Genomic DNA, 25,105 nt, shown 5'->3' with positions numbered 1-25,105 from the left:
GAAAGCAGCCCCCGACTTCGAAAAGGCGCTTAAACAAAGTGGATACACATACAAAATGAAGTACGAGCCCCGTCACCAAGCAACGAAAACAAAGAAAACGCAGCAGACGAATCATTTGGTACAATCCCCCGTTCAACATGGCAGTGAAAACCAACATCGGCAGAACATTCCTGAACTTGATTAAGACCCACTTTCAGAAGGCCACCGTCTACACAAGCTCTTCAATAAAAACAACGTAAAAGTAAGCTACAGTTGCTCCAGAAACATGGGAAGTATAATCAAAGCCCACAACAACCAAATACTACATAAAGACAGGGAGCAAGAGAAGTGGTGCAACTGCCGCAAAAAAGACGATTGTCCACTTTCAGGAAACTGCCTCACCTCTTCAGTAATATACAAAGCCACTGTCACCACAAGCAACGATCAGAAACACTACATTGGACTCACGGACTCAACCTTCAAACAAAGATACACGTATCACAAGTACACTTTCAAAACTCCCAAGCAAAGAAATAGCACAGAGCTCTCAAAATTCATATGGAAGCTCAAAGGCAACAACATAAACTACGACATCAAATGGTCAATCATTGACAGAGCTCCCCCCTATTCAAATAAAACCAAACGCTGCAACCTTTGCATAACAGAAAAACTCCATATAATTTATTCAGATAGCAAATCAACCCTCAACAAACGTGCTGAATTCCTCTCAAAATGCAGACACCGCAGCAAATTCCTCCTCTGTAATAACTGACTTGCCATTGGCCACAATCGCTTATTTGAATATGCATGCCCACCTGCAACACAATATAAACAGTTCAATTGCCGCCAAACCTTCACTCCTGATGATTGCTTAGCGCATGAAACAGCCTGTAGAGTGACAACTACAAGTTCTAGATTCTCAGTATATATATATATATATATATATATATATATATATATATATATATATATATATATATATAATATATATATATATATATATATATAATATATATATATATATATGAGGACATCTGTACAGGTACATGTATACTTCAATATATATGTGTGTGTATGTATGTGTGTCTACCAGTATACTGTACCCTACATGTGGGCACTAAGGCAAGGTTACATTGTATAGACAGCGCAGTATAATTGGTGGTATCAAACATGACAAAGTGACTTTTGTGGATTTCTAATTAACAAATCTACAGCCTAGATGACGTATGCTTTGTTTCTATTACTAATAAAATGACTGAAGTCTGAAATCTGAGCTTTGTAACCTGTCTATATCACCAGCAATAGTATGCCTGTGAAGTAATATCAACTCAAAACAACACCTGCAGTTCGAGATGAGACTGATGATGTACCCTAACACATATCCTGCTGTGAAGAGCTTGCAGTCACCCCAATTAGGTCAGGCCTGGACAAATACTGAAACTCAATCTACAACCAGTCCTATGGGCAAAACTAACCTCTACACATGTACAGGTCCTGGATATGTGCTCTACTCAGTATCATGCCAATGAACCATTCATAAAAACAACATCACACAAAATTTGAACTTTCCCAAGAGAGTCCCGGATCTCTGTGACTGTTTATGTATCAACTTCCTCATAAAATGCGTATCAATTTTCAATATTGAGGTGCCTTGTGTGTCTGTTTAAGTGTTTTAAGATGAACATTTACTGTATTGTCACTTGTTACGCCATGCTACAATATGTCATGCCAAGTAGGTGAAAATCCGAATAGGTTTCAGCTCAATACGGCTTTTTACTGACTTGGCAGATGGAGAAGTGATACTATCTGGTAGGATATAGGGTTTAAAGGCACAATGTAGAGCCAGGACATGTATCCTTCTTACATAAGAGTATACACCAGTATTCTCTGTACAATGTTTATTTCTACCAACTACCCAACTTGTTCCTGTTAAAAATCAAGTGTCCACATTTGAAATATTTCGGTATGGTTTTCAATGAATCACCGTGCTATTCTGAGAAAGTTCCAATGCATGTTACAGATGCTGTCTCAACGTGACAAATGAAAGTTAGATAATGCACGGTGAACACATTTCCAAATATGTATAATTAATCAGAGAATGTTCCTGTGTGTTTGTGTGCAGCTTTGCTCTGAAATGTACCTTTCGTAAAAAGACACCGTGGCATAGCAGACTAATCACAGACTTACACAAAGACTCATACAGACTAAAACTATGGGCGTGCTTACAGCTCAGCAGCAAGGCTGTACGGTATATGATTGGTCCATTTCTTTATACGGTATATTTCATTATTAGACCAATCTGTGAAATTGTGTAAATGGTGTATACATCCTACAACAAACAGAGTATTACATCTTCTGATGAGCTATGAGTTGGCCTAAATCCTGTTACTTTCACTTCAAAGGACTCAGTAATTTCTTGCAGCTTTTGACTTGTCTACAACCAATCTGACATTATGTTCTATTTGTAAATGAATCTAATAGCATCTTTCAATGCACTTATTTAACATCAGTCCAACCTGCAAAGGCCAGGTGACAGCTTTGCAATATTTGCAATTATTAACAATTATAACTTATTATCTGCATTAAGAAAATTTCAGAGAAAGGGGAGGAATGGATGGTGTTTGGTTCAGGAATCTAGCAGTAATGACCATATTATTAGGTATTGCTGTGATATTTATCTTGTTCACATTGGCAACCCAACTGAAATTTGGGCCGACGCAAAATAATTGTCCTTTTGGGATTAAATTTGGTCCGTGTCCACACCTACCGGTACCAGAATTAGGGGCGACGTAACTTTACCTTCCTTTGTGACCTCTGACCTGTCAAAGTTCAAAATGGCGCATTTGAATATGGCACGCTGTTTCTACTGTTCATGATTTTCCTGTGTGTTTACGCACAAGAAGGGTAAATATGACTACCACTCACCCTTTTAATCATCGGAGAGATCTTCACTATTTATTGGATGAGCATATGGTATATACCGTATAAGACCGCCGTGGAGAAATAACCAGTGCGCGGCATTTTTGACATGCCTCTCTAGTCTATTATGTGCACTGTGGAATCGAATGACATGGTCTCGTTTGCGGAACAAAGGTTGGTGGGAAGTTCTGCGTACATGGGATGATATTAAAATGTAAAGACTGGATTGAAAACTTTTGATAGGTGTAAACTTTAGTTTCAAACGTCGTTTGTTTTGTGCGAATAGGGTGACTAGTTCAACTTCGATCCATGGCGGAGGCCTGGTCAACTGGGACCAGGGCCGACGTAACGTGTCCACACTGGCGATTTGCGTCGGACCAAATTTTGCGTCGGCCCTGAGTCGGCCCTGAACCCCCCCCTTCTAACCGGGACCAAACTGAGTCGGCCCAGGGCCGACTCAGCGTGTCCACATTGGTTTTTACGTCGGCCCTGGCCCAGGTCCGGACCGGGGCCGACGCAAAGTCGTCAATCTGAACGTGCCAATTGATAGGGCTGCCACAATGATTGGTTCTACAGCACAATTTAAAGACAAGATTAAACAACAATCCTTTGGAAATTCTGGATAAGACTCACCAAGGCCACAGGTTGAGGCAAGTTTAATCCAGAATGAAATCCCATCCTTGGTGGATGTCTGGTCACAAAGGCTTACAGTTCAACACTATTTGTGGACTGTAAAGTCATAATGATTATATTGCTCATATGGAATCAGAGAGGGTTTATATCAGTAATATTGCTGCCAGTTAATGATTTATCTTAATACACCTTATGAACGTTTTGACTCTTTATCATTTAGTTTATGTGGTACTTTTGACGATGCTACCTATTTTATCATCTTTTGGTTGCCAGTGATATAATAATACTACATTGCACATGGAAATGAAGATGTTAATAAGAATAATTTATTAAATATGAATAATAATTGCATTATAAGGAAGTGGAGTTTGAAAATGGTTGTTTGAAAACAACCGATGTGGTCGGCATCCAAATTCTTTCCTAAAAGTCATCAATGGCAAAAGGATCTGCTCTATATCAAAACAACCAAGCATTTACACAGATATGTTGAATTTTCCCAAACGTACACTGTATTTAGTGGTCAACCTACATGTACAAGGACACTCAATTACCACAGACAAGATCATCATGACATCTCTAATGCATGCCACACACTCTGAAAGATGACAACCATTCCTTGCATAGCAAAGTTCTCCACGATAGAATGGCCAGCGATTTAGTCCGTGGGCTAGAGGGGGTCTACGTGCACCCCCCCCCCCCCCACAGGATAACAAACCTGTATTTTTCAGAACCCTTGGGATCCCTAGAATACGAAATGGAATTTTAACAGGAAAAATATAGGGACGCAATAGCTGTTATGGTCATGTTTTGAAGGGTACCGCAAAATCACGATTTTCCAAGCCAAATGCATTTTCGTCAAATCTGTCTTCTTGTAAGTCATGTGCTGAGCTCATTTTTTAACATAACCTCACTTGTTTGGTATCATTAGAAAGGGAATTTATTCCTCTTTAAGATGACATATTGCACTATGCAATATCTTCTACAGTTTTTGTCAAATATAACCAAAACTTACCCCTTACCCCAAAATTTAACATTGCAAATTACAGTAAAACTCAAATTCTACCAATTTTTTAGCTAGGCATAATAAAATATGCATTGCTTTGTCTGAAATCTGTTTTATTTGATACAGGGACATGTCAGAAATATGAAATAGACTTTTAACAGAAAAAATATTGGGAATCTACAGCTGTAACAGTCATATTTTGAAGGGTACTGCAATATAACAGTGTTGCAGATTTGCATGCATTTTTGTTAAAACTGTCTTCTTATAAGTTATTTGCTGAGCTTGTTTTTGAATATAACCTGGCTTGTTAGGTATCATTAGAAAGATAATTTACTAATCTTTAGAATGACATATTCTAACATGCAATATCTTCTATAGTTTTCATGATATATAACCAAAACTTATCCCATACCCCAAAGTTTACATTGAAAATTTCAGTCATAGCTAAAACCAAATTCTACCATTTTTTTTAGCTTGACACAAAAAATCTGGCCGTTTTTGCTATTAAATTTATTTTATTTGGTACAGAGACATGTTAGAAATATGAAATAGACTTTTAACAGAAAAAATATTGGGAATCTACAGCTGTAACAGTCATATTATGAAGGGTACCGCAAAATCATAGTGTAGCAGATTTGCATGCATTTTTGTTACATTTGTCTTCTTATAAGTTATCTGCTGACCTTGTTTGTGAATATAACCTGGCTTGTTAGGTATCATTAGAAAGATAATTTACTAATCTTTAGAATGACATATTGTAACATGCAATATCTTGTGTAGTTTTCATGATATATAACCAAAATTTACCCCATACCCCAAAGTTTACATTGAAAATTGCAGTCATAGCTAAAATCAAATTCTACCATTGTTTTAGCTTGACACAAAAAATCTGGCCGTTTTTGCTATTAAATCTGTTTTATTTGGTACAGAAACATGTCAGAAATATGAAATAGACTTTTAACAGAAAAAATATTGGGAATCTACAGCTGTAACAGTCATATTTTGAAGGGTACCACAAAATCATAGTGTAGCAGATTTGCTTGCATTTTTGTTAAATTTGTCTTCTTATAAGTTATCTGCTGACCTTGTTTTTGAATATAACCTGGCTTGTTGGGTATCATTAGAAAGATAATTAACTAATCTTTAGAATGACATATGGTAGCATGTACTATCTTCTATTGTTTGAATGATATATAACCAAAACTTACCCCATACCCTAAAGTTTACATTGAAAATTGCAGTCATAGCTAAAACCAAATTCTACCATTTTTTTAGCTTGACACAAAAAATCTGGCCGTTTTTGCTATTGAATTTATTTTATTTGGTACAGAGACATGTTAGAAATATGAAATAGACTTTTAACAGAAAAAATATTGGGAATATACAGCTGTAACAGTCATATATTGAAGGGTACCGCAAAATCACAGTGTTGCAGATTTGCATGTATTTTTGTTAAATTTGTCTTCTTATAAGTCATCTGTTGAGTCTGTTTTTGAATATAACCTGGTTTGTTAGGTATCATTAGAAAGATAATTTACTAATCTTTAGAATGACATATTGTAACATGCAATATCTTGTACAGATTTTTATGAAATATGACCAAAACTTACCCCATACCCCAAAATTTACATCGAAAACTACTGTCATAGCTAATGTCAAATTCAAGCAATTTTTTACGCAGACATAAAAAATTAGACAATTTTTTGTATGAAATCTGTTTTATTTTGTACTTGACCATATCAGAAATATGAAATGAACTTTTACCAGAAAAAATATTGGGATTCTATAGCTGTAATAGCTGTATTTTGAAGGGTACAGCAAAATCTGAGTATTCCTGATTTGCATGCGTTTTTGTTAAATCTGTCATCTTATAAGTCGTCTACTGAGCTTGTTATTGATTATAACTGGGTTTGTTTAGTATCATTGAAAAGGTAATTGAATAGTCTTTACAATGACATATTGTAACAGGCAATATCTTGTATATTTATCATGGAATATGAGCAAAACGTACCCCATACCCCAAGGTTTATATTGAAAGTACTGTCATAGATAACGTGATCAAATTCCGTGTATTTTTAGCTAGACATGATAAAAATAGCTCTGTTTCGGTATTAAATCTGTTGTATATGGTACTGGGTCATGTCAGAAATGTGAAATAGACTTTTAACAGAAAAAATATTTGGACTGTATAGTTGTAACAGCCATATTTTGAAGTATAAAATTAACTTTTAACGGGAAGATGATACAATTTAGTAGCCATTTGGATCATTTTTGGAGGGGGAACCCTAATATTGCAAATGTATGTGTTTCGGCAAATTTGCCCTGATACCTGGGTACCCTTCCAAATATGATCCAAAAGGCTACCAAATCATATTATGTTCCTGTTAAAAATTAATTTCATATTTGTGACATACTTTTTTAACAAAAACACAGATTTCATAGATTGCATACAAGCATTACCTTTGGTATATAAAGTTAATAAATTGTAAAAAAAAGGTAGAGTTTCAGATTTGCAGTAATTTGCTGTGTAAACCTTGGGGTATGGGGTAAGTTTTGGTCCTATTTCATGAAACCTAAACAAGACATTGCATATTACAATATGTCATTTTAAAGACTAGTAAATTACCTTTCTATTGATACATATGTACCTAACAAGCCAGGTTATGTCAAAAATCAAGCTCAGCAGATGACTTATAAGAAGACAGATTTAACAAAAAAGCAAGCGAGTTGGCAATACTGTGATTTTGCGAGACCCTTCAAAATATGACTGTTACAGCTGTAGAGTCCCAATATATTTTCTGTTAAAAGTCTATTTCATATTTCTGACATTCCCCAGTACCAAATAAAAAGAATTCATATAAAGCATTGCCTTATTTGTTATGTCTAGCTAGAAAATTGGTAGAATTTGACGATAGCTACGAAAGTAATTTTCGATATAAACTTTGTGGTATTGGGTAAGTTTTCGTCATATTCCATGAAAACTATATCAGATATGGCATATAACAATATGTCATTTAGAACAGTAGTAAATTAGCTTTTTAGTGATACCAAATAAACATGGTTATGTAATAAAATAAGCGCAGCAGATGACCTACAATGGGACAAAGATAACAAAAACACATATGAGTCTGCACTGCTGTGATTTTGCAGTACTCCACAGAATATGCCTGTTACAGCCATAGAATACCAATATTCTTTCTGTTAAAAGTCTATTTCATATTTCTAACATGTTTCTGTACCAAATAAAATAGATTTAATAGCAAAAATGGCAAGATGTTATATGTCTAGGTAAAAAAATGGTAGAATTTGGTTTTAGCTATGACTGAAATTTTCAATGTAAACTTTGGGGTATGGGGTAAGTTTTGGTTATATATCATTCAAACAATAGAAGATAGTACATGCTACCATATGTCATTCTAAAGATTAGTTAATTATCTTTCTAATGATACCCAACAAGCCAGGTTATATTCAAAAACAAGCTCAGCAGATAACTTATAAGAAGACAAATTTAACAAAAATGCAAGCAAATCTGCTACACTATGATTTTGTGGTACCCTTCAAAATATGACTGTTACAGCTGTAGATTCCCAATATTTTTTCTGTTAAAAGTCTATTTCATATTTCTGACATGTTTCTGTACCAAATAAAACAGATTTAATAGCAAAAACGGCCAGATTTTTTGTGTCAAGCTAAAAAAATGGTAGAATTTGATTTTAGCTATGACTGCAATTTTCAATGTAAACTTTGGGGTATGGGGTAAGTTTTGGTTATATATCATGAAAACTATAGAAGATATTGCATGTTACAATATGTCATTTCAAAGATTAGTAAATTATCTTTCTAATGATACCTAACAAGCCAGGTTATATTCAAAAACAAGCTCAGCAGATAACTTATAAAAAGACAGTTTTAACAAAAATGCATGCAAATCTGCAACACTGTTATATTGCAGTACCCTTCAAAATATGACTGTTACAGCTGTAGATTCCCAATATTTTTTCTGTTAAAAGTCTATTTCATATTTCTGACATGTCCCTGTATCAAATAAAACAGATTTCAGACAAAGCAATGCATATTTTATTATGCCAAGCTAAAAAATTGGTAGAATTTGAGATTTACTGTAATTTGCAATGTTAAATTTTGGGGTATGGGGTAAGTTTTAGTCATATTTCACAAAAACTGTAGAAGATATTGCATAGTACAATATGTCATCTTAAACAGGAATAAATTCCCTTTCTAATTATACCAAACAAGTTAGGTTATGTTAAAAAAAAGGTCAGCACATGACTTACAATAAGACAGATTTGACGAAAATGCATTTGGGTTGGAAAATGGTGATTTTGCGGTACCCTTCAAAACATGACCATAACAGCTATTGCGTCCCTATATTTTTCCTGTTAAAATTCCATTTCGTATTCTAGGGATCCCAAGGGTTCTGAAAAATACAGGTTTGTTATCCTGTCGGGGGGGGGGGGGTGCACGTAGACCCCCTCTAGCCCACGGACTAATTTGGCCAAGTCAAAAATGATGAAATACCTTACACTACATGTAATTGCATGTTATTTCTTTTTCAACAAACATTGCTTTATATTTTGTTTATTTTGACTCAAGAATAAAAAAAAATTGAAGGAAATATCTGTGGAGGATATAGGATGATTAGCAAAGGAAAGCCTAGTTTTATAAAAGATTTATTGAAAGGGGTACATTGAACATGTCGTAAAGGATTACTGAAGGGGGTTAGCACACCCGGACATCCTGTACATGTACTGTATCTCCATATCACATGTCAATCAGAAAATTTGCATAAAGTTCAGTTGTCCTTGACAAAAGACAATGGACAAAGGACTGACTATGACAATGTAAAACATTTCTTATACATGTAATGTACACAATAATCTTCCTCAAATTTCTTTCAAGATCTCTTTTCTGTGTGTATAGAAAAATGAAAAAATCTGTAGTTGGTAAAAGAAGTGATACTGCAGTGTAGCTTACAGATACCTGTGCATGTAGGCATAGAGCTTAGAGTCTGTAATACAAGCACGGAAGCAAGGAAGATAGTCAACGTCAAAATTTTTAGCAAATATACAGTTATCATGAGCAATGCATTTTATCTTAAAATATATTCGAAATTTCCCATTTTATGATAGATATGTGTATCACATGACAAGCGACCTATGTACATGCAATTTCAGGGTAGTACATCTCAAATGTTTTGGTACTGGGGTAATAAAATTTCATTGCAAAGAAATTAAGTTTTATTAAGCAAACAACCTATTTTTAAATGAATCTTACCTAAAGTTACACATAGAGATTTATAATTTATGCTTGAATTATTTCCCTTGATGATTATTATTTGCCTGTCAAATCTTTCAGAGTTAACAAAAAGTCAAACTATCTCTACTGAAGATTTAAGAAACATAAGATTTACCAAGACTCTGTTTTTTGTATTCTTTTAGTGGTACCAAAATTATTAGCATCAAATTTCTTGTCCAACTGGCTGTTCTGGATGGAATTGAAAATGTATTCATTCATGATAATTGCTGCATGTAAGTCTGTCATACAAAAATAATATAATGATAAAAGTAAATTTTAGGAATTATGAGCACTGCTAAGACAAAAAAATTATGGTCTTTGCTTCATGCAGCATTGTGAATATTTAGGTTGGATAGGATGGCTGTAAGCTGTACAGTGTACACACCCTGCCCAAAACATTTCAAGTCAGTACAATGTGTCGTTGTTGAGTGCATTACATGAGGTTATACATGTGATTGGTGAATATGTCAGCTATTTCACCTGACTTCCCTATCTCATTATCAAAAGAAAAAATCATCCTGGAAGGGAAGTGCAGAAACGTTATACAACGGTTCTCAATTACTCAAATTTTAATTTACAGATGTTACCTGAACTCTGTACAATGAGGAACATTTGTCACGCTGAAAGCGCTGTAATTGTCTGGGTATTGGACCTTGCTCTTTACCAGCTATCACAAATTTCAATTGCCTATAAATTTTAGGATCTTTCATCAAACTTTCAACTTGAAGACGATGTGTACATGTATATGTGTCACAAAAAAAAGCATTTTATGACCTGAAATCTTTAAGAATGAATTTCATTTGAAATTCCACCATCAATATGAATTCCTGGTCTTTTCATATGAGAGTTCAAAGTACACTATACCGGTATATGGTTATATTGAGCCAGTGCTATTCTATATTTCCAGTTCATGTCAAATATTTTTGTAATGATATGAAATATTAGCAACTGTTCATCTGCACATGTCGGCCTAAATCTGATTCTTGCATAAAGAGTTGAAAAATCTGGATAAAATGAATCTAACCATCAATTTTTTTTTTAATGAAAGTTTCCGAGTTACCATGCGTGAGCGCTGCATTTTGCAATTCAAAATAACCAGCCATAACTCAAACATGCGACAAGGACAAATGAGTATGCATTATGTGCTTTCACAAATAGTTATGAAAAATGGTTTACACATGAATGCATTGCAAATCTCTGAAAAGAAAGACAACTTATTTTGCATTAGTGTGTTGCCCACTTCTTGCTGCTGATGAAAATCTACTTAACAAAATCTTCTTTTTTGCCCTAAGGGCCAATATCCTGTATCTAGGCAATATATCACCTCTTCCTTTCATATCATTCTGAAAATATTTTACCGGTATTTGGTGAAAATTCAATGTCATTAATGAGATTGAACTTAACAACACTGAAATTATTTTTACAGCTGTAATAATATCGGCTACTTCTTTCTGAAAAACAAAGTTACTTGTGTATCATACATGTATCACATGTTTTTCCTCATTGATGATGATGTCAGCGAAAACAAATTGACCACAGCACCAAAGAGCAACAGAGTATGGGACAATTTTGTCAGGCACTCAGACTCTGCAAACTTCTGCCCAGAGAAAAATTGAAACTTACCATGAAGGGGCATTAAAGCAAATGAGAATGTAGGAAATATGAACTTACTATTGTGCTGAGCGACTTATCACGGCAGAGAAATGATTTCAAGATACTTTTCAAGGGAATCAAACTTGGCAATCCATTGAGTCTAGACATACACAATAGTAAGAATTAATACATGGCCATATAGATGTAGTACCAAGGGATAATACCCTCCAAATATGAACAGGCACTGAAACTGAATGGTCAGATTTTAATATGTACAATCCATAGGCACATCAGCTCTGCTGCAAAATATCATCATTTTCATACCAAGTATTTTTTTTCAGTGGAAATACACAGCAATGATTTTAATGGATATTCAGTAAACATAAAATGGGTTTTGAGTAAACCATAGACCTCTCTATGAGTGAACACAGAGTTTTCCAATAACTGAGGTAAACATTGATTTTTGAAGAAATGTGGACTGCTTATTATTTTTTTCTGAGAAAAACAATGCTTTCAAATATTCTGTGGGAGTTGTTGTTTACCATCCAAAGTGAATGGACTTTGGTCACACAGCCTACGATGATTGCCAACTTGAATGCATTATTACACATTGACATGTACATGGAAGATTGTACATCAAGGTATTTCTCTATCAAATTACATGTAGGGACACAATCAAAGTAATAAACTGATCAACACTATGGTACGGTCTATGGGAGAACAGGTTGGACACACAATGAGAATAACATACTGTACATGTATTGTATAACAATGACATGTCAATCACTTTTAACCTGAAAAAATAGCAGTTGCTAATGACTGACAATTCTTGAATTTGATAAATTGTGCAAATACCAGACAACCCTACAAAGCTGTCATTATTCTGATGATCTTCATATAGGTGCACAGCATGACATGTTCACTGAGATCGATTTCACTGTGACTTGGGTACGTCTTTTGACTGATGTCAAAATGTGATGACTCATCTGATATTGCAAGCTGTGAATACAACCTTCAGTGTGCATGGACTCTGCGTTATTCATTGCGTTGTTTGCAAAACAGACCCAAGGTTATCGCTGTTGAGGTCGCTACACTGTGACCATGCATATTATACATTTAATTCGTTTAACAGTAAAAATAATATCAATTAAATCATAGCCCTTGTGATATGCTACTTTTATCACCGTGCCTATAGTCTTATGATGATTTAAGCACACATTAAATATATGTTTTAGCGCTGCAGTGTACAGTACATCATAAAGTACAGTACACAGTGCAAAGCAATGGAATGTCACCCATTGAATGACAGGACTCCTAAAAATAGTAATATGGTTTGTTTTGTCCCTCTTATATAAAGTAGATATGTTGAGATAACAAGTAAAAAAGAAGGAATTGCCACATAAATAATACTGTAACACACCTTCACATACCTGAAATGTCTAATTATTATTAGCCAGCAATCTAAATACGGTAAATGGTTTATGGTACCCTATAGTTGGAAATGCAGCTGTTAGGCATGTTCCAACAATTTCACTGTACACTGGCTTTTATACACAGAAGAGGAACAACACACAGTAAACACCTGTACTTTTGTTGACTTGATTTGAAAATACTCCTACCTTAGTAACAACCAGTATACTAATAATCACACAATCTAATCAAAGCAACAACACAATGTCCCTCAACAAGACAACTAGTACACTTATGCCAATTGTTATTATTATCACATGTATTATTATGATTATTATTGTTGTTGTTGTTATTGTTATTTTGCAGAATCAACATCAACAAGGTGAATCATTGGGTGGGAGTGTAATTTCAGGTATCAAACCATTCCTTAAGCAGCTTTATCGCAATTTTGTCCCTGTGAGGCATTGAATATTTTTGAAAAAGATATTGGCAAAAAGGGAGACCCGGCGCACACCACAGCAGCATAAACAAACACTGACGGATTGTTTTCATGAAAGACCTGAGTACAACAATGCTTGATTGATAATTGGAGGATTGCTGGCCGGCAGAAACCTTTTGTTACACGGTGTTTGGAAATACTTTGATAAGCTTTGAATTGAGAAAAAAAAATACCACCCGCAGGATTAGAAATATGGGTTTCTTTCTGTTGTTTGAAAGGCATCAGATTAACAATCGCGCACTGCTGTGGTCTGTCAACATTGTGTTGTCAACCTGACTGGACGGCGCTTCGATGGAGGTCACTGCCAGTTGTGTCCCAGACTCTCAACGGACTGAGACTGACAGCGACCGAACGTTTGATTGCACCAGGTAGAAAGAATAGTGGGTCGTTAATTTTTACGAAGTTCGAGAGTTTGTCTTTCAGCGCAACTATTCGTTGTCGCTAGAGGGTTCGCCTCGTAACTAGTATATGGTAATACACGATTCTACCCTTACGCGCGTCATCCATGTTTACATTGGATTGTGGGAAATATAATAAAGGTCACGAGGTCAATCGTGCCAAACAGCGCAGCGGTAGCAGACGATCGAGGAAGTAACATAAGCGCAGCGCCACTTCTTATCTCGCCAAATTTCTTTTGTTTTTGGAAAGTTTTTCGCTCAGGAAGGATATTTATATATACCAACACGAAGAATCTGATACGTAAGTGTACATAATTTCATCTAACTTGTTTAAAATTATTTTTTTCGTGTAAAATTACGCGTTGTATAAGGACGCAGTCTTTCATGCTATAGAGCCTATCGATAACGAAGCCTTGGCCTAAAATACAGTTGATGACGGACCACTCGGAATATTTGCATTGTTTTGTGTTTTTTTTTATCAGGACTAACTACAATGTGAAATGTTTCTTTATAGTTTAGAATATTTAATTTTACGTAGCATTTCGATATGTTTTACAATATGTGATATAAACACTGATGGGATAGGACTATCAACCTGTGCATGTTGAGGTTATTTTCACTGATGAACGGGAATGTCATACGCATTTATCCTACATAGCCTAAAGATACATTATTTATAAATATTCTGAGGGGGACTAATGATATGTTATTGTAATTAATTTCAGTAAACCTGTAGACTCATATACGATGTCGCATAGGCTTTGTGCGGTGGTTGGCTGCAACAACAGTATGCACCGTCTTGCTAAATGGAAAGAAGGGCGATGTACAAAACACGGGTGCAGCTTTGGAACCGGAGTATGTACTTGTCCTCCACCCTTCCGTCTTTTCCCCTTTCCAACAGAAAAGAAAGATCCAGAAGCCCGGAAAATCTGGATCAAATTAATCAATAGACAGACCTCGAAAGTAAAAATTTGGTCGCCTAATTCCAACTCGAGGATATGTTCGGACCATTTTGTTGATGGTGAACCAACCAGCATTCATCCGTATCCGACAGAAAACCTCGGATACCAACCAGGCAGCATACCAAAACCAAGGAAAGGTCCAGTGTATAGGAACCCTTGTGTACCGGAGAAAAAAAGGTGTATCAAGAATGAGAAAAAAACAGAACCTATGTTACCTGTAAAAACTGAATCAAAACCAGTAGAAACACCTGTTTCTCAGCATAAGCCATTTCAAAATGAGGGTTTGTCATGTAGTGCGATGACGCCGGATGATGCCGATGCAGAGGGACCGATGTTACCAGAAGAGAGCGTTGAGCGACTTGTATCACAAAATTATTTTCATAACTATGACATTCAATATGAACAATGCACAAAATGTTCAATGAAAGCAAAGAAAATCAAAAACCTGCAGATGTTAGTTGATAAATTAAAAAGGGAGGTAGAACGTTACAAACGTATTGTCTTCGTGACTAAAGAAAAATCGTTCGGGCACGAAGATGTGTACTCTGATGAAAAATGCAATTTTTATACGGGACTCCCAAACAGGGCTACCTTCGATGCGTTGTACGAACATATCTCAGAGAAGGTGCCTAAAATTCGCTACTGGAAGGGCCCTAGTAGAGTTTCGACTTCGTACAGATTGAATTCACAATCATCAAAAAAGTTCGGCCATAACAGAAAATTGTCAGGAAAGGACGAATTCCTTTTAGTGTTGATGAAACTCAAACTAGGATTGCTGCATAAGGATCTTGCAGATAGATTTAACATTTCCAAGTCAACGGTTAGTAGTATTTTTGCAACGTGGATAAAGTTTCTAAAGAGGGAATTGAAATGGATGGTTTTTAATCCATCAAGAGATGTTGCTTTGCAAAATTTACCGAAGAAATTTTCAAACTTGCGGTTTAAAAACTGTCGTCATATAATTGACTGTACAGAGTTGTTTATAGAGACACCCAAAGACCTACGAGTTCAGGCATCAACTTGGTCAGATTACAAGCACCATCACACTTTGAAATACTTGGTCAGCATAACTCCGACGGGTGCATTTAACTTCGTATCGGGTGGTTGGGGTGGCAGGACATCAGACTGCCACGTGACACGGAAGTCGGGTTTTTTAGATATTGTGGAAACCCATGATTTAGTGTTAGCTGATAGGGGGTTCCAAATTGCCGATGATCTTGCCATTCGGAGAGCTTATCTGTGTATTCCACCCGGACGCAGAGGTAACGAACAGATGTGTAAATCAGATGTACAAAAAACAAAGGAAATTGCTAATCGTAGAATTTATGTTGAAATGGCCATTAGACGATTAAAAACATTTAGGATTTTGAAACATGAATTACCAATTACTTTAGTTCAGCATTTAGATGACATTGTCCTTGTTTGTTCAGCACTGTGCAATTTGTACCCACCACTTTGTAAAAAATGAATAAAATAGATTTTATTTAAACCTTATATGTAGGGATATTATACAAAAAAAATACTGATAGCTCAGAAATTGCACACAAAACACAGTGAGCAAAGACGACCACATATATAAGGTTGACCTAAGCGCACAGCGACCTTTGAATTTGCTGTTGTTTCTAGTCATACTCCCTCGAAAAAGACAATTCGCCTGTCTTTCAACTTTGGTGACATGCTTGACTGGAGTGTACAGATCGAAAAGAGCAGCAAGGATGTTGTAGCAGTCTCCATGGATACAAGAGCAAATTTACGTTCATGTTTTGGTAGCGGTAAAGTTTGAAAGCAGAACCTGAAAAACTCTATCAATGAGGCAATAGTAGAAAATTCCAGCTTTGCTGCGGTGACGATAAATCGATATCTCAATCGCAATAAAACACAATCGTTTGATCGGCGCATATTTTCATTGAATTAAATCACAAAGTTCGGACCAAATCGTGTGTAAGGGAACAAATGCGTCTAATTTTGAGTCGGGAAAACCTGTGGGTTACTAATTGACAGAAGATGGTGAGCAGCTGAGCACATCACAAGATGATAATGATGTCGATTTTAGTACGGGTGCTGCATGCGACATAGACAACGAAATTGAACTCTTGTTTGTCTAAGGTCTTTATTCAGTAATATAAGGCCTTCGGCCCATCATACTTTACATAGTATTCAAATGAAAATAAGTGACAGGAAAGTAGAATATCACACACTAACATTTTTACATATCATTCAACTCTTTCTCAGTCTCATTGAATGAAAAACATATGCAGATAAACATTGCAAAGTAGCTATATCATCAGTTGTCATCAATTGAATAAATTTCCTTTCAGAAGGTGGATTAAAAAATCTTACAGGAATGTATTTCCTTCTCTGATTTTCAAAAAAAGGACAAATTAAAAGGAAGTGGTATTCGTCCTCAATCTCTGTTCTATCACATAGTAAGCAAAATCTTAAATCTCGATCTATTCCGAATTTACGATCCACCTCAATCCGTAAATAATGGGAAGAAGTGCGAAACCTTGCAAGCATTCGCGCATGTGCGAGGATTTTCACAGAAAAAAGATACTTTTCCGGCTCAATGTATGATTTCAATTGTCTGTATACCATGTCAACTTTTCGAGTGAACAGACTTCACTATACCACTTATCATACAGGTAATTTTTAAATCTCTGAACAAAAGTTTGCATAAAAGAATTTACATCATCTATTTCTTGGTTTTCCCAAACATCATGTAAATTACATAACTGCAACAATTTTTTAATATGCTGTACCCATGTTGGTTTGGATCTAACACCTGATTGTCAATGGTATAAAGCATGTGTAGCATTTCTTTGGGTATCTACTTGAAGGCATTTTCAGAAGTTTTGTCCAATATTTAATGCAACCGTTTTGCCGTATATAAAAAGATTTGATGTCTACCACATTCCCTAAAACTACGACATTTGGTGCATTTCCAGCAACTCCTAAAAAATAACGACAGGCATAATATTGAATTCTCTCTAGACTGTCATGTCTTTCAAAACCCCAAACCTCTGACCATATGTCAAAATAGGTAAAATCATAGTGTCGAATAATTTAAAGAATGTGTTATAAGGAAGCATACCAATTTTTCTGCTAGCCTTACAAATACCCATTAAAGCTTTACGTGATTGCTGTGCTAACGTTTTAGTTGCCATCGACCATATCAGTCTACATGAAAACATAATACCTAAATATTTATAATAAGAAACAACTTGTACTCTTTTCCCATTGAAAAACATTTCTCAGCTTTTGAAAGAAAACCACCTGCTTTAAATACCATAATTTTTGTCTTAGCTAGGTTCACTGACAATTTCCATGTTTTACAATATGACTCTAGACAATAAAGTAGACGTTGCAAGCCAACAATCGTATCTGAAAATAATACAACATCGTCTGCAAATAGCAAACAAAAAATTTCTATTAAATCTGGAAAAAGTTGGATGCCACGATAACCTCTATTTTGTATTTCACTAATTAATTCGTTTATAAAAAAGGAGAACAGAAAAGGACTTAACATACAACCTTGGCGTACGCCAATAGGGCAATCAAAGTAACCTGTATCTTGATGTTTTACCCGTACACATGATTTCACATCTTGGTACATTGCATATAGAATCTTAAACATTTTTCTTTGATTCCACCTCGTAAGAGGATATACCAAAGTCGCTTGCGCTCCACTGAATCAAAAGCCTTGGAAAAATCGACGAATGCACAGTAAAATTTGCCTCTTTTACGTGACAAATACTTCTGGACGATGGACTGAAGAATAAAATATTGTCAACAGTCGAATAACCACCACGAAAACCTGCCTGTGCTTCGTCAACTTTTCCAAGTGCTTCTGACCAGAAAGTCAAACGACTATTCAAAATGGAAGTAAAAATTTTACTGAAAATGCTAAGCAAAGAAATTCCCCTATAGTTTTCAGGATTATTAAATGAACCACTCTTATGTAATGGAATGATAATAGCTCTGGACCAATCCTCTGGAAAAGTACCAGATTCAAAAAGCCTGTTAAAAAGGACACTGAGATACGGAACCAAAAAGTTGCTAGTGGATTTAAAGAATTCGCCCAAGAGACAATCTGGCCCAGCTGCTTTTCCATTTTTTAATTTAGATATTGCTTTAACAATCTCATCGTTTGAAATAGGACGATTTAGAATTTCATACTCTACCTCATCGCAGTTTTCAAACATGTCAACCCCTCTTAAAAGACTTTCTAGGTCATCGGACATAGCAAAATCATCTACAAAAGACTCATCGAGTGCAAACAGCTCACTGAAATAAACATAAAATTCCCTTGGCATAATATTAACTTGCGCTGGATAAGAAGATACCAAACGTCTCAAAGTTCCCCAAAATAACTTTGAATTAGAACTGGACAGTGATGTTAGTGTATTTCTTACATCATCGTTGTAAACACGTTGTTTGTTACGACACAGATTCTTAAACTGATTTCGTGATTCCTTATACAACTGTAAATCATTTGTACTGTTTGACTTTCTAAATCTTCTTAAAAAATAGTACTTTCTACTCTTTAAATCAGAGCACTCTCTGTCAAACCAAACTGGTTGTTTTCTATACTTTGAAATATTGAAGCCTTTTTTACCATGTCACATTTGTCTGCGGCAACATAAATGAATCAACTATTTCATGGATAAAATCCCCAATATTTGAGTTTGTATCTGCGACTAATTCATCAAGTTTGTCCTTAACTTCACTTGACTGGAAAACATTTAAAAAGGAAGTTTCCTTTTCAGGACGCCACATACATTTTTTCAGAGCTACTGTGTTATGATCATGCACGCACCCGACATCAGACTTATCCATTGATTTAACAGAAAAGGACAAAGGAAAGTGATCGGATTCGGTGCGCTCTTCTACAGCAAAAGATGAAAGGATAGAAACAGCTTTGACGATACTATAGTGTAGTCAACTACGCTCGTACCAGCATTTGCAACACATGTATATTCACCTATATTTGCGTCCATACCAACTCTGCCGTTTACAATATGCAAATTAAAAGTACAGCACAGAGAAAGAAGAGAGTGACCAAAGGAATTTACTTCTTTGTCTTTTGACACACGTTGCATATTGAAAAAATCTCTGTCGTACACATACGCACAATCAATAATGTGTTCTGTGTCATCATCTATTATATAATCCCGTTCTTCACCAGTACGGGCGTTCAAATCCCCAGTGATATCAAATAAACCTCGGGTAATTTTGCAGAATGTTACACAGTTCATTTTCTAATAATTCTACACCATTTAAAGAGGACAATTTTTCGTAAACAGTAGAGTACCGAGGAGAAATGTAAATACTACAAAAAAGAAGATCTTTGTCTAAATTAAAAATACCTCCTTCAAACAGAAGAAAAATACAATCATGGAGATTTGACTTAATCTGTTTGACATATTTTCCAAGGTGACTGCGTACAATTGTACAAACACCACCAGGGTGTCTACCAAATCTCGCCGTTCTACCTCGAGCGTTATCGAAAATCTGAAAACCTGGGAAATTATTTGAAAAATTGACAGAAGATGGTGAGCAGCTGAGCACATCACAAGATGATAAATATAATGATGTCGATGTTAGTACGGGTGCTGCATGCGACATAGACAACGAAATTGAACTCGGTGACGATCGTAATGATATCGGGGAAGTGATTCCTAGGAAGTCAAAATCAAAATCAACAGTGACTGCCCCTAATCTGCCCCATAATTTTTATGAATGGGGCACCATGTGCCCCTTTCAATGAACACGCAGAGAAAACACTGGTATCAATTCAAAAATACATTTTCTATTTCCAAATGAAATGCTCATATTAAATACTAAAAAAATGTTCAATGTTATTTTACAACACAATTGAAACCACTTATTCACTCAGTACATGACTTACATAACCAGATTGCGCCAATATTTTCTAGTACTGATGCTGAAATTATTTTGACACATTTAAAATGATACCATCTGTCACAACCGTCGCATTGAATGCTCCGTTGTTCAAAACTCTGGATGTCATTGGGTTCTAAACAAACCTCAATGCAAGAAGGACAAATGACTTTCTTCATTTCATCTAATTTCCTTTTATCAACTTTGCTTTTCTTTCTCTCTGTTTTTGTGGTTTTAGGTACTTGTGTTTCAATGGCGTTGTCCATAAATGCGAAGGCCTGCTTTGTGTCCGGTGAATGAATTGAATCGCTAATTTCTACATCTGGCTGAATTGAATTTTTTTTGGATTGACTATTTACAAGCTCTTTTGCAAGAAAATTATTGAAAAAAAAATCTAAAGCTGTAACAATTTTGTCCCAGTATGTACAATCAAACATAATTCTCTCAATGTGATAGCCATGTGATGTGTAAACAAAAAAATCACACCATTTACGACATGTGATGGCCATCTGCCCCTGAATTTGTGCATAGTATGCATGATTCTGTTTTAAACCTAATTTACCATTATCATCGACTAAATAACTTGGATGTCCGAGTTTTGGAGTAGTATGTGAAATACTGATCGGACATTTTATTTCCAAGCAACCGTTACCACAACATTTGCAGTTGACAAGGTAGTCTGGTGTTGCCCCTAAATATGGCCGCTCTTTATCGATGAAAATACCGCAATCCCTTACAGACAAGTCAACATGACATCGTTGCAAAATATCCGTATATTTAACTTTAGCTACAGGTTCCATGTTTCGGCCGTATTTCAAAGAAGCAATGTTTGGGCTTACAGCATTGTATCCCATTAAGCGTGAAACTAAAGATGATACGTTTATGTCACCAGACATACTGTGACCTTTCATACTCTTAACTTTCGTATACACGGCGTAAAAATTGGAAGCTGTTATTCTCCCAGACCTGAGTTTATGCCACATTGGATTGTCATGTTGTTTTCTTGTCTGTGTTTCAAAATGATTAATATCTTTGTCAGAATAAAGGGGCAATGAAGTGAGAAATCTTTCAACTCTGCCATCTAAATTACAAGTATCTGAATTATCATTAAGTCTGATCGCCAAGTCCGGTAAGTATGCATTCTCTACACAGTTATCAATTACAGTGTTGCTATTATCAGAAACAGAATTCTCGGCAATTGGTGTTTCAAACAACGTATGGAGGCAAGCATTAGGTACAACTCTTTTTAATTTATCGTGCAAAGTAATAATATGCCTGTCGTCATGTGATGTATTGTGATCCTCTGGGAGTGGTCGAAAGAATCGTTTCGTCGCGGCTACTAGTGGCCTCTTCACAAATCCTGAAAATGAATGAGAAGTGAACATGGCGGCGTAAATATTTTGATTTATACAATTTCCGCTATATCACCACTATAAGTAATATAATTAATGATTAATAGATAATTAAATGTATTCCCACACTCTCCTCCTCCCTCTCTCTCTACATGCGTCTCTGTCTCCGTCTCTCTGTCTCTATCAAAAGATCGATGAACCACACCGAACATTTTACACATGTTAAATGATATAATACTCACTTTGACGATACTTACCTGTAGCATTATATCGTGCCTGTTTAAAATTCATATCGCTCACTTTTATATATGGAATGGACGTCTTTTGAGAAGGAATATTCCATCTACATCTTTCCTGTGTTGCAGCTGGGTTTGTCATCCCGGACCGATTGGCTGCCTCAACCCTGAAGAGCAGGGCCGTTACATGACAACATGTTTCACTTAATCTGAAACAAATTCGAAAAAAGAACAGTTGCATGACATATTAAATCTTTGATGTAATCAAAATCTATCGATGTTGTCTTGAATATGATATTATTAGGGATCATTTATGTCGCAATATCAGACAATATGATTTGACATGATATAGTATATTGTACCAATGATCTAATGTGATATAATGTGATGTGACGTGACATGAAAAATATATAATATAATATAATATAATATAATATAATATAATATAATATAATATAATATAATATAATATAATATAATATAATATAATATAAAATAATATATACACCTACCCAGCAGTACAAGTACAGTATGCAGAGTGAATGTTGCCTTCCTTTGTCGCACATACCCACAAGTCATGTGGAGGACAATTTAACCGTTGTGATGGTGTACACTTTGAACGCAGAAACACATAATTGCAAGTTTCTGAAATCTCGTGGACAAATATCTCTTTTATCCAATTATTTTCGAAAAATCGGAAAGATTTCCCTTCTTTATATTCATTTAACATTCTTTTTCGTAAGTCTATATCGCCACCTGGATGGTCAATCATAACGAACTGGCAGATATCATTAAAATATACTGGGGGCCACTTCTTTAGTCCATTACTTGATTCACCGAACCAGCCATCCTCTAAGTGGAACGGATTGGGAAGTTGACCACTCGTAGTTTGTAACAGCGTACTGTACAGTTCTTGTTTTTCCTTAAGCATTTGCTCCCGTGTCTTTAATATGGGTAGATGCATCTCCCATGCCGCAAAAGCGCGAGAAACAAGCATAGCCTTCGTACCGTCTTTACTGAGTCCTCTTTGAGATACGTATTCTTTAAGAGAATTCACAGACCATGTTTGGAACAAATCAGGTGTCATTTGGGTTTCATCTGTAGCTGCCATTATGGCAAACACTGAGTACCTATGACAAAACAGAAGGGGAGATTTGCTTATGTTCGATTTTATATCTCCTAAAATTAATCATCAGATAGGCCTACGTCTAAGATACCAGTTAGTCAAATGATGAAAAGTTCTTATACGATAGGTGTGAGTTGTTGTTCCGAATGTCACAACGTCTTTGGACCAAAGATTGAGAAATTAGGCCTAATAGAAATTTTTCCCGTCAAAAGTAGCCCAGAGATGTTTTACAACATTTCACATTGTAGTTAGTCCTGATAAAAAAAATCACAAAACAATGCAAATATTCCGAGTGGTCCGTCATCAACTGTATTTTAGGCCAAGGCTTCGTTATCGATAGGCTCTATAGCATGAAAGACTGCGTCCTTATACAACGCGTAATTTTACACGAAAAAAATAATTTTAAACAAGTTAGATGAAATTATGTACACTTACGTATCAGATTCTTCGTGTTGGTATATATAAATATCCTTCCTGAGCGAAAAACTTTCCAAAAACAAAAGAAATTTGGCGAGATAAGAAGTGGCGCTGCGCTTATGTTACTTCCTCGATCGTCTGCTACCGCTGCGCTGTTTGGCACGATTGACCTCGTGACCTTTATTATATTTCCCACAATCCAATGTAAACATGGATGACGCGCGTAAGGGTAGAATCGTGTAATTGTTGGGAGAGCGAGCGCGCGATGGGGTTCCGTGAATTGTGTGTTTTCTCGATCGCACCATTACTCATTACCGAGAACACGCTAAACTACTTTGCCCAGTAGCAGCACTGACAGCCCGCCGAACGCTGGTATGCCCTCTCAAACAATTGTCCCGTGTTGAACCATGCTACGGCTAGACAGTAACTGGGTTATGCAACCGTGATGCCATGACCTGAGTGAGATCTCATGGAAAGTGAAAATGCAAAACAAAACGATACCTACAGCTTGCAAGCTCAGAGTACCGTGGTCCCCGAAAACGCCTCCTCGAGAATACACAGATACTGAGATAGCGTCTGTCAGTCGGCTGGCACAGTGGCAGAGCCGTACATGTACACACAGCTGCCTAAGTTGAGTGATGAAAGTTTTACGAGGCGTGAATTTCAATCAAGGAGATGTATGGAATCTGTAAACGTGTAAATGATTTACCTGATTTCATTTCAACTCACTTCGGACGTGTTTGGGACCATTAAGTCGTTGTGACAACTTTGCAGACGGACACGCACTCTCTGTATCCGAGAATCACGACTATGCACTTCCGCCTCTGTGCTGGGACCGCCAGAAGTGATGACGTATATTTCTATGTGGACATCTTTATGGCGTATGCCATTCAATTGTAGGGGTGGCCGCTCTATCCTGCAACTGACGCTAATTAACTCTCACTTCATTTTGTTTATCCAGTACACTAGATTGCCAATAAAGATTGATTCTAGGTATTGCGTGATTTGTGTTTCTCTCTATAATAGCAAATAAAAAAGCTGCAAACGTCTCCATACATTCAAGTGTTTGAAACCACCTGTTGCTCAAGGCTTGGACAAATATGCGAAGGAACGTACGCACCACGCATAAGGTCCACTGCATTATAATATAAAGCCCGTCGGACACCAGTGGGGAGCTTTCCAGTTATTGTGAGGTGGTTGGCCAGGGAATTAGGGTAGGGTCTAGACTTGGTTCAAGTCGGTGAATTTCTAAAAATAAAATCATTTCCAGTTGTTTCTCATGTGTCTCTCCTTTTTCATACAAACCTATTTGATTTGGCAGCCAGGCCAGGTTTTCCTAGCGATTGCACGCGCTGCCTTCAATA

At 36.1% G+C, this 25,105-nt stretch overlaps 1 protein-coding gene across 4 annotated transcripts in view; it reads right to left on the bottom strand.

Moving 5' to 3' along the window:
• LOC139134726 (uncharacterized) overlaps positions 1-24,620 on the bottom strand; it is a 104,687-nt gene extending 80,067 nt beyond the window's left edge. The window contains exons 1-4 of one of the 4 annotated variants that reach the window (XM_070701698.1): positions 24,451-24,620; positions 22,711-23,328; positions 22,220-22,407; positions 19,632-21,970 (exon numbers count right to left, since the gene is read on the bottom strand). In XM_070701698.1, the coding sequence (XP_070557799.1) occupies positions 20,598-21,970; positions 22,220-22,407; positions 22,711-23,309 (2,160 nt within the window). In that variant the 5' untranslated portion in view covers positions 23,310-23,328; positions 24,451-24,620 and the 3' untranslated portion in view covers positions 19,632-20,597. Of the gene's footprint in view, positions 1-19,631; positions 21,971-22,219; positions 22,408-22,710; positions 23,329-24,450 lie in introns of those variants that run through there. The other 3 variants (XM_070701707.1, XM_070701705.1, XM_070701704.1) reach the window with 3 other exon arrangements.
• Between the last annotated feature and the right edge of the window lie 485 nt (positions 24,621-25,105).

The sequence above is a fragment of the Ptychodera flava genome, chromosome 6 (genome assembly GCF_041260155.1).
Source record: "Ptychodera flava strain L36383 chromosome 6, AS_Pfla_20210202, whole genome shotgun sequence".
Taxonomy (NCBI): Eukaryota; Metazoa; Hemichordata; class Enteropneusta; family Ptychoderidae; genus Ptychodera; species Ptychodera flava.
This window is presented reverse-complemented; position numbering and strand designations above follow the sequence as displayed.